Source organism: Podarcis muralis, chromosome 10 (genome assembly GCF_964188315.1).
Source record: "Podarcis muralis chromosome 10, rPodMur119.hap1.1, whole genome shotgun sequence".
Lineage (NCBI taxonomy): Eukaryota > Metazoa > Chordata > Lepidosauria > Squamata > Lacertidae > Podarcis > Podarcis muralis.
The window spans coordinates 70,643,494-70,659,333 of NC_135664.1; the positions used below are offsets into that span (position 1 = coordinate 70,643,494).

At 45.6% G+C, this 15,840-nt stretch overlaps 1 protein-coding gene across 1 annotated transcript in view; it reads left to right on the forward strand.

The window, feature by feature from the left end:
• Positions 1–15,840, forward strand: part of LOC114605525 (uncharacterized) — a 231,287-nt gene that overhangs the window by 125,759 nt on the left and 89,688 nt on the right. Inside the window, exons 54-57 of the mRNA XM_077935611.1 lie at positions 1,496–1,648; positions 6,332–6,604; positions 7,988–8,104; positions 9,650–9,787. Of these exons, the coding sequence (XP_077791737.1) occupies positions 1,496–1,648; positions 6,332–6,604; positions 7,988–8,104; positions 9,650–9,787 (681 nt within the window). The remainder of the gene's footprint in view (positions 1–1,495; positions 1,649–6,331; positions 6,605–7,987; positions 8,105–9,649; positions 9,788–15,840) is intronic.

A 15,840-nucleotide genomic window follows, 5' to 3' on the forward strand; every position in this document is an offset into this window, starting at 1 on the left:
ATTATTATTAACTTATTTCACAACCCTACTTAAAACATACAAAATTTAGGCTACTAAAACAGATTAGAACAGGAGTCAGCAAACTTTTTCAACAGAGGGCTGGTCCACTGTCCTCAGACCTTGTGGGGGGTCGGACTATATTTTGAAAAATAATAATGAATGAATTCCTATGTGTTAAGTTGTGGGTGAACATATCAGATGGCACAGCGATTCTTCAGACAGTTTATTCACAGGCCAGAACAGAACTGAACTGAAGGGTTCAGCCAGCCTGCTTATATAGAGCTCCACTACAACGCAACAGTAACCACTTTCTGTAACTATCCAATCACTTAACGTCACTTTCAATTCCTTATTTGCATATGTGGACCTGAGTGAAAACTATCTACAGTATCCCCCCTGCTGGCCCAGGGTGAGAACTTCAGTACATAACACTATGCCCCACAAATAACCCAGAGATGCATTTTAAATAAAAAGGCACATTCTACTCATGTAAAAACACGCTGATTCCCGGACCGCACGCAGGCCGGATTTAGAAGGCGATTGGGCTGGATCCGGCCCCCAGGCCTTAGTTTGCCTACCCATGGATTAGAATGACATGAACTCTCTAAGTGGCTGGGTAGGTTTGGGTGAACAGAAATGCTTTTAGCCAGTGGCAGAAAGATTTCCGCCTCAGTGTCTTGGCAGGCTTTTGGAAACTGGCTGCTTTTAATAATAGGGCTGGGGCCGGGCTGTTCCTATTGTAATTATCTGTATGATTTTAATGGAGCATGTGTGTGTATAAAATGGTTTTTAAAATTTTTTTTTCCTATTAAAAAAAGCTATTTATAAAAATGAATTCCAAATAATAATAATAATTGTTATTTGTCCATGGCTGGGATGCGGGGGGCGCTGAGGTCTAAACAACTGAGCCTAGGGCTTGCTGATCAGAAGTTCTGTGGTTCGAATCCCCGCGCTGGGGTGAGCTCCTGTTTCTCGGTCCCTGCTCCTGCCAACCTAGCAGTTCGAAAGCATATCAAAGTGCAAGTAGATAAATAGGTACCGCTCTGGCGGGAAGGTAAACGGCGTTTCCATGTGCTGCTCTGGTTTCGCCAGAAGTCATGCTGGCCACATGACCCGGAAAAACTGTCTGCGGACAAACATCGGCTCCCTCGGCCAGTAAAGCGAGATGAGCGCCGCAACCCCAGAGTCATCTGTGACTGGACTTAACTGTCAGGGGTCCTTTACCTTTACTTTTAGTCTACGTTTGTATTCCTGGGCTCATAAGATTCCTCATGCTGTTCCATTTGATTATTTATTACTATTTAACTGCCTTATGACCACCTTATACTGATACCTTTCTTTGTATTTTTGATTTTAAATGGTACATTTTTTTCTTTTTCTCATTCTCTGACTGTGTTTTATGTAGGCCGCTTGGGGATCCTGCATTTTAAGCGGTGTGTCAATATTACGAGACCTTAGAATTCCTATAACACATGTGTGTGTGTGATTTTGGCAGAGCCCACGGAAGTCTGATGTTCCCGGCGAGCATCTAGCTAGCACCACCGAAGTGGCCCAAGAACAGCCGAGCATCGATTTGGAATCCCCACCTCCAGAAGCTGAGGAATATCTCTTGTCTCCCCCCACTTCCCCGCCTGCCACTCTTGCTCAGGTAATTGCTCAGATTAGATCTAAACTCAAAAAATGGGGAAGGTTTGTATTTGTGGACGGAAGGAATCATATTTTGCTGCGTTGCTGGTCCCGGTTGGAACAGGTCTCAAAGGACCTGTTGATGGCATTTTACCATTGTACTGTGGAGAATGTATTAACTTATGGTCTGTTTGTGTGGTTTGGGAGCTGCACAGTCAGGGGAAAAACAATGCTGTCCAGGGTTGTGAAGACTGCGGAGAGAATAATTGGGTGCCCTCTTCCCACCTTGGATCAAATCTATGCTTCCAGGTGCCATAAGAAAGCTGCAGAGATAGCGCAGGATAGTGCGCACCCCGGAAATGATCTCTTTCAGTTTCTGCCTTCTGGAAGAAGGTACAAGGTTATAAAGACTAGGACTAACCGCCTGAGAAACAGTTTCTATCCAAATGCAATTTTGGTTTTGAATGCAGTGTAAGGTAGTCTCTATGGGAGTATATTGTATTTAAAAATGGGGTACCTAAGTTTTTAGGGGGCTAACCAGGCTGGGATAGTTGGGATAGCAGGCTTGTTGGGTTTTGAATGTCTTAGGTAGATTTTTCAATTTTGTTGTTCTGTATGGGACAATCACAATAAAGCTTATCATATCGTATCGTAGGGCAGCAGCCCTGGAGGCCAACACTAGGTGGCGCCAGAGCCAACGATGGGCAGAGCCAACCAATTCGGTTTTGCCTCTGTCATTCTCCTGGCTGAGTTCTGCAAAGACAACACTGAGACCGCAGAGGAAACTGATAGGCAGTGTCACCCTGCTCCCCATAGGATCATAGAATCATAGAATTGGAAGGGAACACAAGGGTCATCTAGACCAGGGGTCAGCAAACGTTTTCAGCAGGGGGGCTGTCCACTGTCCCTCAGATGTTGTGGGGGGCTGAACTATATTTTGGAAAAGAAAATGAACGAATTTCTATGCCCCACAGATAACCCAGAGATGCATTTTAAATAAAAGGACACATTCTACTCGTGTAAAAACACCAGGCAGGCCCCACAAATAACCCAGAGATGCATTTTAAATAAAATGACACAGTCTAATCAAGTAAAAACACGCTGATTCCTGGACCGTCCGCAGGATGGATTGAGAAGGTGATTGGGGCGGATCCGGCCCCCGAGCCTTAGTTTGCTTACCCATGATAGTCTATCTATCTATCCTATCTATCTATCCGTCCAGAAATCCAGCATTTTTGTATGTCATTTCAACTCATATATAGCATATTTACCCCCTATTTAAAGTGGCAAGTTAACGTTTCTCTTCTTTCTTTCTATAATTTTTATTAAATTTTCTGTTTTACATTTCAGAATATTCATTTAAACAGCCTTAAAATGTCAATGACTTCCCTTCTTCTACTTCCATGGTTCATTTTGCATAACATAAATCCCTGCATATTTCGTATAAACTAAACCATTCAGTATTCCATTATTACATCCATCAAAACGTATTTACACTGTTGAATTTATATTTTTTTTATAAAAAATTTTTTTATTAAATTTTCATTTTTGTATTCAACACCTTTATCATATAAAAAAAGAAGACAGAAATTAAAGCAAAACTCCCCCCACCCCCTGACTTCCCTCAACTCCCCCTTCTGGTTCTTTGACAATTTGTTGCTTCTGCTTAATTTTTTTATCTTATTTTTCATCTTTTAGCTAAATGCTCTTATATTCTTATCATTTTTGTACCAAATTTTCTTCAAATTACATCTTACATTTAATTAATTTCCATATTGTTGTCTCTTAACCTTTACTCTTGTTTTCTTAATTGTGTTTACTCAAACCCTGCTAGTTCATTTCTTTACAGTATTTCTGTAAATACAGCATAAACGGTTCCCAGAATTTTTCAAAGTCTTTGTTGTCTTTATCTCGGAGTCTTCCCATAAGTTTCACCATTTCTGCGTATTCCATAAGTTTGACTTGCCATTCTTCTTTTGTTGGAATCTTGTCATCTTTCCATTCAACACTGTTGAATTTATCTTAATGCTGCCCACGTTTTCAAATATACACAATTTCCCCCCATATATTCAATCAGCATTTCCCAATCTTCTTTAAACGTATGCTCTTCTTGTTCTCTAATTCTATATGCTAGGTCCACAAGCTGCGCATATTCCATCAGTTTAAGTTGCCATTCTTCTTTAGTTGAGACCTCGCTTGTTTTCCATTTTGGAGCTAACAAAACATGGGCCGCAGTAGTGGTATACGTAAATAACCTTTTTTGAAAGCTGAGAATTTCCATCTGAATTACCCCCAACAAAAAGGACTCTGGGTTTTTTTGGAAAAGTACTTTTAAACAGTTTTTTTTCAATTCATTATGAATTATTTCCCAATACTCATTTACCCATTTACAGGTCCACCACATATGATAGAACGTACCCATAGTCTCATTGCATCTCCAGCACTTACCTGATTCAGTCTTATACATATTGGCAAGTCTACTCAGAGTTACCATATTTTTCGCTCTATAGGACGCACTTTTCCCACTCAAAAAATGAAGGGGAATTGTGTGTGCGTCCTATGGAGCGAATGCAGGCTTTCGCTGAAGCCTGGAGAGTGAGAGGGGTCGGTACGCAGCAGGCTTCAGGCAGCTATCCGCAAGCCTTAGAATCATAGAATCATAGAGTTGGAAGAGACCACAAGGGCCATCGAGTCCAACCCCCTGCCAAGCAGGAAACACCATCAGAGCACTCCTGACATATGGTTGTCAAGCCTCTGCTTAAAGACCTCCAAAGACGGAGACTCCACCACACTCCTTGGCAGCAAATTCCACTGTCGAACAGCTCTTACTGTCAAGAAGTTCTTCCTAATGTTTAGGTGGAATCTTCTTTCTTGTAGTTTGGATCCATTGCTCCGTGTCCGCTTCTCTGGAGCAGCAGAAAACAACCTTTCTCCCTCCTCTATGTGACATCCTTTTATATATTTGAACATGGCTATCATATCACCCCTTAACCTCCTCTTCTCCAGGCTAAACATGCCCAGCTCCCTTAGCCGTTCCTCATAAGGCATCGTTTCCAGGCCTTTGACCATTTTGGTTGCCCTCTTCTGGACACGTTCCAGTTTGTCAGTGTCCTTCTTGAACTGTGGTGCCCAGAACTGGACACAGTACTCCAGGTGAGGTCTGACCAGAGCAGAATACAGTGGCACTATTACTTCCCTTGATCTAGATGCTATACTCCTATTGATGCAGCCCAGAATTGCATTGGCTTTTTTAGCTGCCGCGTCATACTGTTGGCTCATGTCAAGTTTGTGGTCAACCAAGACTCCTAGATCCTTTTCACATGTACTGCTCTCAAGCCAGGTGTCACCCATCTTGTATTTGTGCCTCTCATTTTTTTTGCCCAAGTGCAATACTTTACATTTCTCCCTGTTAAAATTCATCTTGTTTGTTTTGGCCCAGTTCTCTAATCTGTCAAGGTCGTTTTGAAGTGTGATCCTGTCCTCTGGGGTGTTAGCCACCCCTCCCAGTTTGGTGTCATCTGCAAATTTGATTAGGATGCCCTTGAGTCCATCATCCAAGTCGTTGATAAAGATGTTGAATAAGACCGGGCCCAAGACAGAACCCTGTGGCACCCCACTAGTCACTCTTCTCCAGGATGAAGAGGAACCATTGATGAGCACCCTTTGGGTTCGGTCAGTCAGCCAGTTACAAATCCACTGAGTGGTAGCATAGTCAAGACCGCATTTTACCAGCTTATTTACAAGAATATCATGGGGCACCTTGTCAAATGCCTTGCTGAAATCAAGGTAGACTACATCCACTGCGTTCCCTTCATCTACCAGGGTTGTAATTCTGTCAAAAAACGAGATCAGGTTAGTCTGACATGACTTATTTTTCAGAAATCCATGCTGACTATTGGTGATCACAGCATTCCTTTCTAGGTGCTCACAGACTGTTTGCTTAATGATCTGCTCCAGAATCTTCCCTGGTATTGATGTCAGACTGACTGGGCGGTAATTATTTGGGTCCTCTCTTTCCCCCTTTTTGAAAATAGGTACAACATTTGCCCTCCTCCAGTCTGCCGGGACTTCGCCTGTTCTCCAGGAATTCTCAAAGATGACTGCCAGTGGTTCTGAGATCACATCTGCCAGTTCTTTTAATACTCTTGGATGCAGTTCATCTGGCCTTCTGAGCGCTCCGAAGGCTTGCAGATAGCAGCCTGAAGCCTGAAGCCCGGGGAGCGCAGCGCCAACTCCCGCTGCGCACCCCGGGCTTCAGGCAGCTATCCGCAAGTCTTCTGAGCGCGGTGGGAGTTCCTGCTGCGCTCAGAAGGCTTGCAGATAGCTGCCTGTTCTGGGGGCTGGGGTCGGGGGAAGCTTGGACTTCCCCTGTCCCCAGCCCCGCAAGCTCTGGGAGCAGCGGCGAGGTTGCGTGCAATCCCGCTCACTGTCTTGGCTTCTTTGCTCTTTGGGACTGGGGGGGGGGATAATTTTTTCCCCTTTATTTCCCTCCCTAAAAACTAGGTGCGCCCTATGGTCCGGTGCGCCCTATGGAGCGAAAAATACGGTAGATACCATCTGCAAAATCATTTTCAGGTCGTTCTCCAGCAGGTTATCGTTTCTCAAGGCTTCTCCTCAACTCCCTTCTAAGACATAGTGGCTGGCTCAGCTCCCAGACGTTTTGTTCCCTGACGCCTCACAAGCTGCATTTTCTTTCTTTCATCAGACCGTTGCAGATCTGAAGATCATGACAACTGCTAACCACAATCCTAGTGACAACGTGGTGTCAGAAGTGACAGCCAACCACACAGGCCTATGGGAGCTGGATGCTGAGAAAGCCAAGGACAATCCGTACAGACAGAGCACAACTCTGCCTCAAAGGACGATGGAAGAGGACTCTTGGGAGCAGGCAGGAGCTACTGAGGCTGCCATCTTGGTGACCCAGGATGGAGTTTGGTCTCTGGAAGAGACATCTGTAAGGACGGAGACAGAGGGAGAGGTAAAACATCGGTATTGTAAACCAGGAACAAGGATCTTTTTCTCTTTTTTCTGCCAAATCATTTTTTTTATTTCCCAAATTTTACCAAATCCACCACAAATTAAAGCAAATTTAATACAATTTCCCCCAAAATTGGTTTCCCACACTCCATCATTGATGTGTCCATAGTTTCCTTTTTTTGATCCATTATTTTCCCAGTTATTTCTAATTCACATTCTTTTCCTTGCAATTAACCATCTATTACAATAATTTTGTTGTTGTTGTTAACTTATTATCCTTAACCATCAGCTACCCGCCTGCTAATTCCTGCACATACAGTATTTTAACATTTCCAATATCTACAAGTGAGGTGACTCAACAAATTATCAATCCACAATAAATCAGTCGTTACTGTTTCGAAAATAAATTCCTTTCCTTCCTTCTGCGTGTATGGAAATGTAATAGTTCATTTTGACTGGAAGTTTCCCCTTTACTTCTTATCTGCACAGTCTGCTTTGTCCAGGAATCCACCGAACAAGGGATCTTTTTCAGCCCATGGTCTTTGATTCAGTAAGACCTCTAGCTTACTTAAAACAATATAAAATATTGATAAGCAAATACCAATAAGATCCAACTTTAACAACAAGCAGTCAATAAAAGTTATCAAAATATAGATAAAATCAACAGTTTTAAACACACACACATATACAATAAAACTACATGGCTGAAATTTTGCAAACAAAAAGGTGTTTAGTGGGTGTTGAAAATAATATAGGGAAGGCACCTACTTAATATCAATAGGCAGGGGGTTTCAGAGAACAGGTGATGCCACACTATAGGATCGATTCCTTGAAAATGTGAAGTGAATATTATGTGGCACTTGTAACAGCAATGATAAAAGCAGTCAAGGGGGCATATATCTTTCAAGTAAACTGGTCTCAAGCTGTCGAGGACTTTATGTACCAAGAGTAACACCTTGAACTTGGCCTGGAAAGCCAGCCTTTCAGCTGTGTAAACTCTGAGCTTGATCCTTAAGCAAAAATTATAGACCTCAACCAATGTGATAACCCTGATGCCGCTGCTACGTTTACATTTCAGGACATCCTGACTTTTTCTCAATATTTATCCTCCAGATCCTGATCCTCTTTCAGACTCTCACTTTATCAGTCTTTTTTTCCAGCAGTCTTCTTAGCTACACACCAAGAAGTAAGCACAAGATTTCCAATGTGGTCTTACGTGTGCTGAGTAAAGTGCTATTGCTGATTTTTGGATCTTTGAAATGATATTTCCGTTAATAAAAAATAAAGCAACATTGACTGCATGTGCCACAGTAGCACGTGATTGGCTTGTGTTCTGTTTAATATCCCCTATGAAACCCAAAAAGAGATTATTCTGTTTCTTCAGGTAGAACAGAGCTCCCTTCATCTTGATCCAGAGTCTCATCTCTACTCGCTAGAGAATGCACCACGTCAGGGAACAGAGACCCCAGAAAAGATGAAGACAGATGGAGACCTATTCAGTGTAAGCACTACCTCCAGAACTCAATAAAAAAGATGCATATTATTTGTCCGTTTTCTTTCTCTTCAGTGTGGGGGAAAATAGATGAACTTATTCCAAGCCAAACCCATTTGAGTCTGGGGACATTCTCCCCTCGCTAGACCCTGCTGAAATTTTGCCTCTCGCCCACCATTGAAACCCACCAGCTCAAAATCCGAACTACACTTCCGGTGTGGATGGCTTCAAAGGATTAGGCAAATTCACAGAAGAGGATAAGGCCATGTCCTGCCCCCATGGTCAGAGGCAGTCTGAGGCTCTGAATATCAGTTTCTTAATAAATGTATATTTCAACATCTTTTTCATCTCATTATATATCATTTCCCAGAAGTTTTTCACTTTTTTACATTCCCACCACATGTGATAGAAAGTTCCTTCCTTTTCTTTACATTTCGCCATGATGTTTATGCCTGTTGTCTTTGTCCATAGAGTTTTCTTGGCAGGGATACTGGAGTGGCTTGCCGGTTCCTGCTCCAAGTGGATCACATTTGATCAAAACTCTCCACTATGACCTGTCCATCTTGGGTGGCCCTGCACGGCATAGCTCATAGATTCTCTGAGTTATTTAAGCCCCTTCGCCACGGCAAGGCAGTGAGAGTCCCATGGGCTCCAAGTTCAAACCTATCCATTCTTAAAGAAATCAGCCCTGAGTGCTCACTGGAACGACAGATCCTGAAGCTGAGGCTCCAATACTTTGGCCACCTCCTGAGAAGAGAAGACTCCCTGGAAAAGACCCTGATGTTGGGAAAGATGGAGGGCACAAGGAGAAGGGGACAACAGAGGACGAGATGGTTGGACAGTGTTCTTGAAGCTACCAGCATGAGTTTGACCAAACTGCGGGAGGCAGTGGAAGACAGGAGTGCCTGGCATGCTCTGGTCCAGGGGGTCACGAAGAGTCAGACAGGACTAAACAACTCAACAACAACAACAACAACAACAACAACAACAATAATGTTTATTCTCGGCCTCCAAGCTTGGAGGCAGCAGTTCTTCTGAATACCACTTTCTGCAAACGGCAGGAAGGGGAAAAGGCTCTTGTGCCTGAATCCTGTTTGCAGGCTTCCCACAGTGTGGTGGGAACCAGTGTGGTGTAGTGGTTAAGAGCGATAGACTCGTAATCTGGGGAACCGGGTTCGCGTCTCCGCTCTTCCACATGCAGCTGCTGGGTGACCTTGGCCAGTCACACTTCTCTGAAGTCTCTCAGCCCCACTCACCTCACAGAGTGTTTGTTGTGGGGGAGGGAGGGAAAGGAGAATGTTAGCCGCTTTGAGACTCCTTCGGGTAGTGATAAAGCGGGATATCAAATCCAAACAGTGGTTGGCCACTGTGAGAACAGGATGCTCAACTAATTGGGCCACTGGCCTGATCCAGCATGGATCAGACATGGCTGAGGCTACATTGGCACAGTCCTCCGTTCTGCCCCAGTGGGGCAGTCTGCATCTTCTGAAAGGGCTTTTAGCACCTTGGGGCTGATTCTTTGTCATAAAACTTCCTTGATTTTTGTCTCTGTAGGTGCCTTCCAGTCTTGAGCTGGAGACGGAGCTGAATTCTGCAGAGCATGTGTCAGCAACACCCACAGCATCCACAGAACTGCTGGAGCCTTTGAAGAAAAGACCCAAGGAGCGAAAAAGGGAGAAAGAAATCAGTCGGGTGAGTTAAGGGGAGGAAACCCAAGAGAGTCTACTTGGGTTTTTTTCAATTTTTTTCAAATTTTCAAATTAATTTTCCAAATTTATAAACAAACAAACATAAATCCTAACTGTAACAATTCCACTTTCGTTAACATTATTGAATGACTTCCTCGTATCCCCCTGGCTGAATTTCAGTGTATATCATTGTAACAGTTTTCCAAAACTAATTTCTCATAAGATTTACTTAGTCAAGTAACATCTTTCTTTCTTTTCATATTAACTTTAAACATATTATTCTATAACATCACATATTTAAATCCTAAGCCAATCTGGTAATTGCAAGTATTTCTATTTAAATTATCTTAGCATATTTAGCTAAATAGTCTTTAAATTTCTTCCATTCCTCCTCCTTCTGGTCACGGACTCTTCCGGTCAGGTCGGCTAGCTCCCAAAAGTCCATCATCTTCATCTGCCATTCCTCTACTGTTGGCACTTCTTGTAGTTTCCAATTCTTGGCCAACAAAATCCTAGCAGCAGTTGTGGCATACAAAAACAATCTAACATCTTTCTTGGGCAATTCCAGACCTATTATTCCAAGAAGAAAGGCTTCTGGTTTCTTAATAAATGTATATTTAAACATTTTTTTCAGTTCATTATAAATCCTCTCCCAGAAGTCTTTCACCTTGGGGCAGGTCCACCACATATGATAAAAGCTACCTTCTTTTTCTTTACATTTCCAACATAGATTATCACTATTATGATAAATCTTTGCTAATTTTACAGGGGTTAAGTACCATCTATACATCGTTTTCATATTTTCCTTTAACATGCAGTGAACTTGACCCCTTTCCTCCACAACCTTTCCCAGTCTTCAAACATTATGTTATGTCCCACATCTCTTGCCCAATCTATCATCACATCAAGAGCGTCTACTTGGAAGAGTTTGGATTTGATATCCCGCTTTATCACTACCCGAAGGAGTCTCAAAGCGGCTAACATTCTCCTTTCCCTTCCTCCCCCACAACAAACACTCTGTGAGGTGAGTGGGGCTGAGAGACTTCAAAGAAGTGTGACTGGCCCAAGGTCACCCAGCAGCTGCATGTGGAGGAGCGGGGAAGCGAACCCGGTTCGCCAGATTACGAGTCCACCACTGTTTACCACTACACCACACTGGCTCTCTTGGGTTGCCCTTGTGTGCTCGGAAGGTATTCTGGGACGGTGGTGATGCGCAAAACGGCTTCTGCGCATGTTACCACTGACCCTTGGATCGCGTAACCAAGAAGCATGCTCTGGGTTGACCTCTGTGTAGATGAGAGCCTATTTCAAAGCACAAGAAGGGACACAGCTCAGCAATGCAGAAGGTCGCAGGTTCAAAGAGGAAGCCTGTCTGGCCTCTCTTGGGAGAGATTCCCCAATCTGCAAATGTAATGGGAATTGGGGTTGCTTGTGCGTAAACTCCCAACTGTTCCAAGCTGGTTGTATAGCTAAACCTTTCCCTGGTTTGACAGCCCTCACAACGCGACTGTCTCAATCACTGGCAGAATCCGTCAGTGGGCGTTTCCTGAACTTCTTCCAACATAAGAATTCCTTGACAGCAAGTCTCCGCCTAGCTTCTCTGCGCGGAAGCCTTCTGCGCAGAGTGGGCGTGCCAAGCGGAGGTCCTGCACTCTCCCCGCTGATCTCACTGGAAGAGTCTCGGAGCCTTCCCTCCGAAGTACTCTCAGCCTCCCCTTTCTTCCTGGTGTCACCTTGATTTCCTTCCCCAGCGGAAGCTCTCTCTCTCTCCTTGCTAGTCCCCTCCCCTGCCTCATCGGGGCGACTTCCCTCTCCTCTAGTCTCTGATGTCAGTTCCCTGACAGCAAACATCCACAGAAGCAGCTTTTTCTGTTTCCTTCGGCTCTGACTGCAGCAACCAGGAGAGGGCAGCCAGCCCACACAATTCAGACCGGCTGGATTCTTCCTTTTCGAAAGGGGGCTCGATGTTTGCAGAATTCCCGCAACGGCTGTGGGACTATATTAGCTGTGCTCTTTGATTTCAGTGCAGAAGTTTGAAATAGCAGCGCATGGGGAGATAAGCAGCAGGCAGGTTCTACTCCCATACTCCCTCCTCCCTTTAAATAAATAAATAAATAAATAAATAAATAAATAAATAAATTCTTATTTATACTCCACCCTTCCCGGTTGAAAAAACCGAGCTCAGAAGAAGAAGAAGAAGAAGAGTTTGGATTTGATACCCCGCCTTTCACTCCCTTTAAAAAGGTAAAGGTAAAGGTACCCCTGCCCGTACGGGCCAGTCTTGACAGACTCTAGGGTTGTGCGCCCATCTCACTTAAGAGGCCAGGGGCCAGCGCTGTCCGGAGACACTTCCGGGTCACGTGGCCAGCGTGACAAAGCTGCATCTGGCGAGCCAGCGCAGCACACGGAAACGCCGTTTACCTTCCCGCCAGTAAGCGGTCCCTATTTATCTACTTGCACCCGGGGGTGCTTTCGAACTGCTAGGTTGGCAGGCGCTGGGACCGAGCAATGGGAGCGCACCCCGCTGCGGGGATTCGAACCACCGACCTTTTGATCGGCAAGCCCTAGGCTCTGAGGCTTTTACCCACAGCGCCACCCGCGTCCCTTTCACTCCCTTTAAGGAGTCTCAAAGCGGCTAACATTCTCCTTTCCCTTCCTCCCTACGACAAACACTCTGTGAGGTGAGTGGGGCTGAGAGACTTCAGAGAAGTGTGACTGGCCCAAGGTCACCCAGCAGCTGCATGTGGAGGAGCGGGGAAGCGAACCCGGTTCCCCAGATTACGAGACTACCGCGGTTCCTCAGATTACGAGGCTCAGGGCGGCTAACAACAAATTTAAAACACTTAATTGATGCAACAAAAAACAGCATAAAATACAGTATAAAACGTGAATAACAATAAATTCAGAATTCAAAAATCAATCAATTTAGGGGGGAAATCCATCCAATAAACATTGGATGATCACCAGGGCCAGCTGGCTAAGTTAGTCCTATTTGGGCCAGCGAGGAGACCAGGGGAGAATTAGCTGTGGGATCCCAGAGCGGGTAATCTTCATAAAAAGGGGAGGGGGAGGGAAGGAAGGGGAATAAAAGATCAGGCTAAGTTCAAATTGAAAGCCAGGTGGAATAGCTTTGTCTTACAGGCCCTGCGGAAGGAAGTTAAATCCTGCCGGGCCCTGGTCTCATGGGGCAGAGCATTCCACCAGGTCGGAGCCATCACTGAGAAGGCCCTGGCCCTGGTGGAGGATAATCTGACTTCCTTAGGGCCTGGGACCTCTAAATTATGGATATTCATGGACCTTCAGGTCCTCTACAGGGCAGACCAGGAGAGGCGGTCCCATAAATACGAGCGCTCAGCTTTAGCGGTAAAAGTAGACCCCATCCACATTTATCTGTTCCTTACATTTCCTTCAAGGTGGCATACGCACTTGTCTGCCTCTTCACTTTGATCCTCACAACAACCCTGTGAGGTAGTTTAGGCAGAGAGGCAGTGACTGGCCCAAGGGCTTTGTAGCTGAATGGGGATTTGAACCCGGGCCTCACAAGTCCCGGGTCGATGTGCTAACCGCCATACCACACTGGTACCATGCTTCATAGCTGACAGGCACATGCTGAGCAAACGTAGACATGTCTGTTTTGGAAACGGAGACCTGCTCTCTGCTCCTTGCATCAATCCTTTGATCTTGTCACCTGGATAAAACACTATAGCCCCCCATACCCTTACCTTGGAGTAAGGCCCACTGAACTCAGTGCGGCTTTCTCCTGAATTGTTGTTGTTGTTGTTTAGTTGTTGAGTCGTGTCCGACTCTTCGTGACCCCCTGGACCAGAGCACGCCAGGCACTCCTGTCTTCCACTGCCTCCCGCACTTTGGTCAAACTCATGCTGGTAGCTTCGAGAACACTGCCCAACCATCTCGTCCCCTGTCGTCCCCTTCTCCTTGTGCCCTCCATCTTTCCCAACATCAGTGTCTTCTCCAGGGAGTCTTCTCTTCTCATGAGGTGGCCAAAGTACTGGAGCCTCAGCTTCAGGATCTGTCCTTCCAGTGAGAACTCAGGGCTTATCTCCCTCAGAATGGAGAGGTTTGATCTTCTTGCAGTCCATGGGACTCTCAAGAGTCTCCTCCAACACCAGAATTCAAAAGCATCAATTCTTCGGCGATCAGCCTTCTTTATGGTCCAGCTCTCACTTCCATACATCACTACTGGGAAAACCATAGCTATTATTATTATTATATTGGCCTATATGTGGTGGGCGTGGCCAGAGGCAAAGTGGGAGGAGCAAAGGGTAAGGCTCATACAGCAGGCTATTTCTCAATCTTCATTAATGCGTAACCCAGACAGTTTGGATCCCCTCCAAACCGATGCCAGAGATTTGTGCTTGTTTTGTGCTGCGAACCGCACGTCGTGTGCCGCCCCTCAAACGGAGTTATTGATACTCAAACCGTGGGCTGTAGGTATTCCCCCAAACCCAACAGTGCTCAATTCACTCCACACTTTTGCAGTAGTTTTGGGCCAGTGGGTTCCAAAATGTTGGAGTTACTCATAAATGAAGTTTACAAACCCACACACCCCTTTCCATCCAGAGTTCAGGCAAGCAGGAGGCATGACCCCATAGGAAGGGATTATTCTGTGGGACGTTTCACCATGGGAGAATACAGAGGGCTAGATGAAGAGTTTTGACCTCTAAGCTCCTGTTATGTACTGAGTTGAATAGGATCCAAAAGGCAGCAGTCTGATTGGTCCTAGAACAATAGGATTCAGAATGCAGCAGTCTGATTGGTCCTAGAACAATAGGGTCCAGAATGCAGCAGTCTGATTGGTCCACAGGAGCCACCCAATCCAGCTCCAGGTGGAAGTGAATCCGCAACCTGATTGGCTTGCAGGTGAATCCCGGAATTAGCCAATCACGTGGGGCCCATTGTGTAAATAATGTATATAAAGCAGACATTCTGGGGGAACTTCCATTCCTCCTCACCACTATGAGCTGAATAAAGAGCATGAAATCCACTCTCGACTCTGAGTATATTTCAGTTCCCCTGCTACAGCAAATTCCTCCTTTGGCAAAGCTTTTTCCTTTGCAGAAAGCTTTGCCGAGGTGCCGTTTTGCTCTGACCGAGAACGCTTGGCAAGCCCAGAGCACGATTCAATCTCTCTTTCCAACGATGCCCTTGCCTGCCGTCAGCTATTAAACAACTCCCGTTGCCTTCAAGAGGGAGCAGTTGATCTGAACCGACTGCGAAGCCCCTCCACCTCCTCCTCTTCCCTTGCTTCCCATTCCGGAGGCGTTTAAATAACCCCACAGCCACTCGCGAGCAATGCTAAGGTGGGTGAATTACAGCCAGGTAGCACGCTTTCATTAACAGCCGGTTTTAATTGGAACCGGGGGGCTATAGAGCAGTTTAGAGAGGACTCTACCAGAGTCTTTAATAATAAAAGAGAGAAGAAATAGGTCGGGCGATCCCTTCTATGGGGTTCATCATGGAACCAAGGTGGCTGGGGGTCGAAAAAGTTTGGGAACCAGTGCACTAAAGAAACTGCACAGGAGATAATCCTGCACAGTGCAGGAAATTCTTCTGAATACCAGTTACTGAAAACTGCAGGAGGGGAAAGGGCTCTTGTGATTGCATCCGGCATGTGGGCTTCACGAGGGACGCGGGAGGCGCCGTGGGTTAAACCACAGAGCCTAGGACTTGCTGATCAGAAGGTCGGCGGTTTGAATCCCCACGACGGGGTGAGCTCCCGTTGCTTGGTCCCTGCTCCTGCCAACCTAGCAGTTCGAAAGCACACCAGTGCAAGTAGATAAATAGGTACCGCTCTGGCGGGAAGGTAAACGGCGTTTCCGTGTGCTGCTCCGGTTCGCCAGAAGCGGCTTAGTCATGCTGGCCACATGACCCAGAAGCTGTACGCCGGCACCCTTGGCCAGTAAAGTGAGATGAGCGCTGCAACCCCAGAGTCAGTCACGACTGGACCTAACGGTCAGGGGTCCTTTTACCTTTACCTGTGGGCTTCACATTAGGGCATCTTTTTGGCCCCTGTGAGAGCAGGATGCTGGACTACAT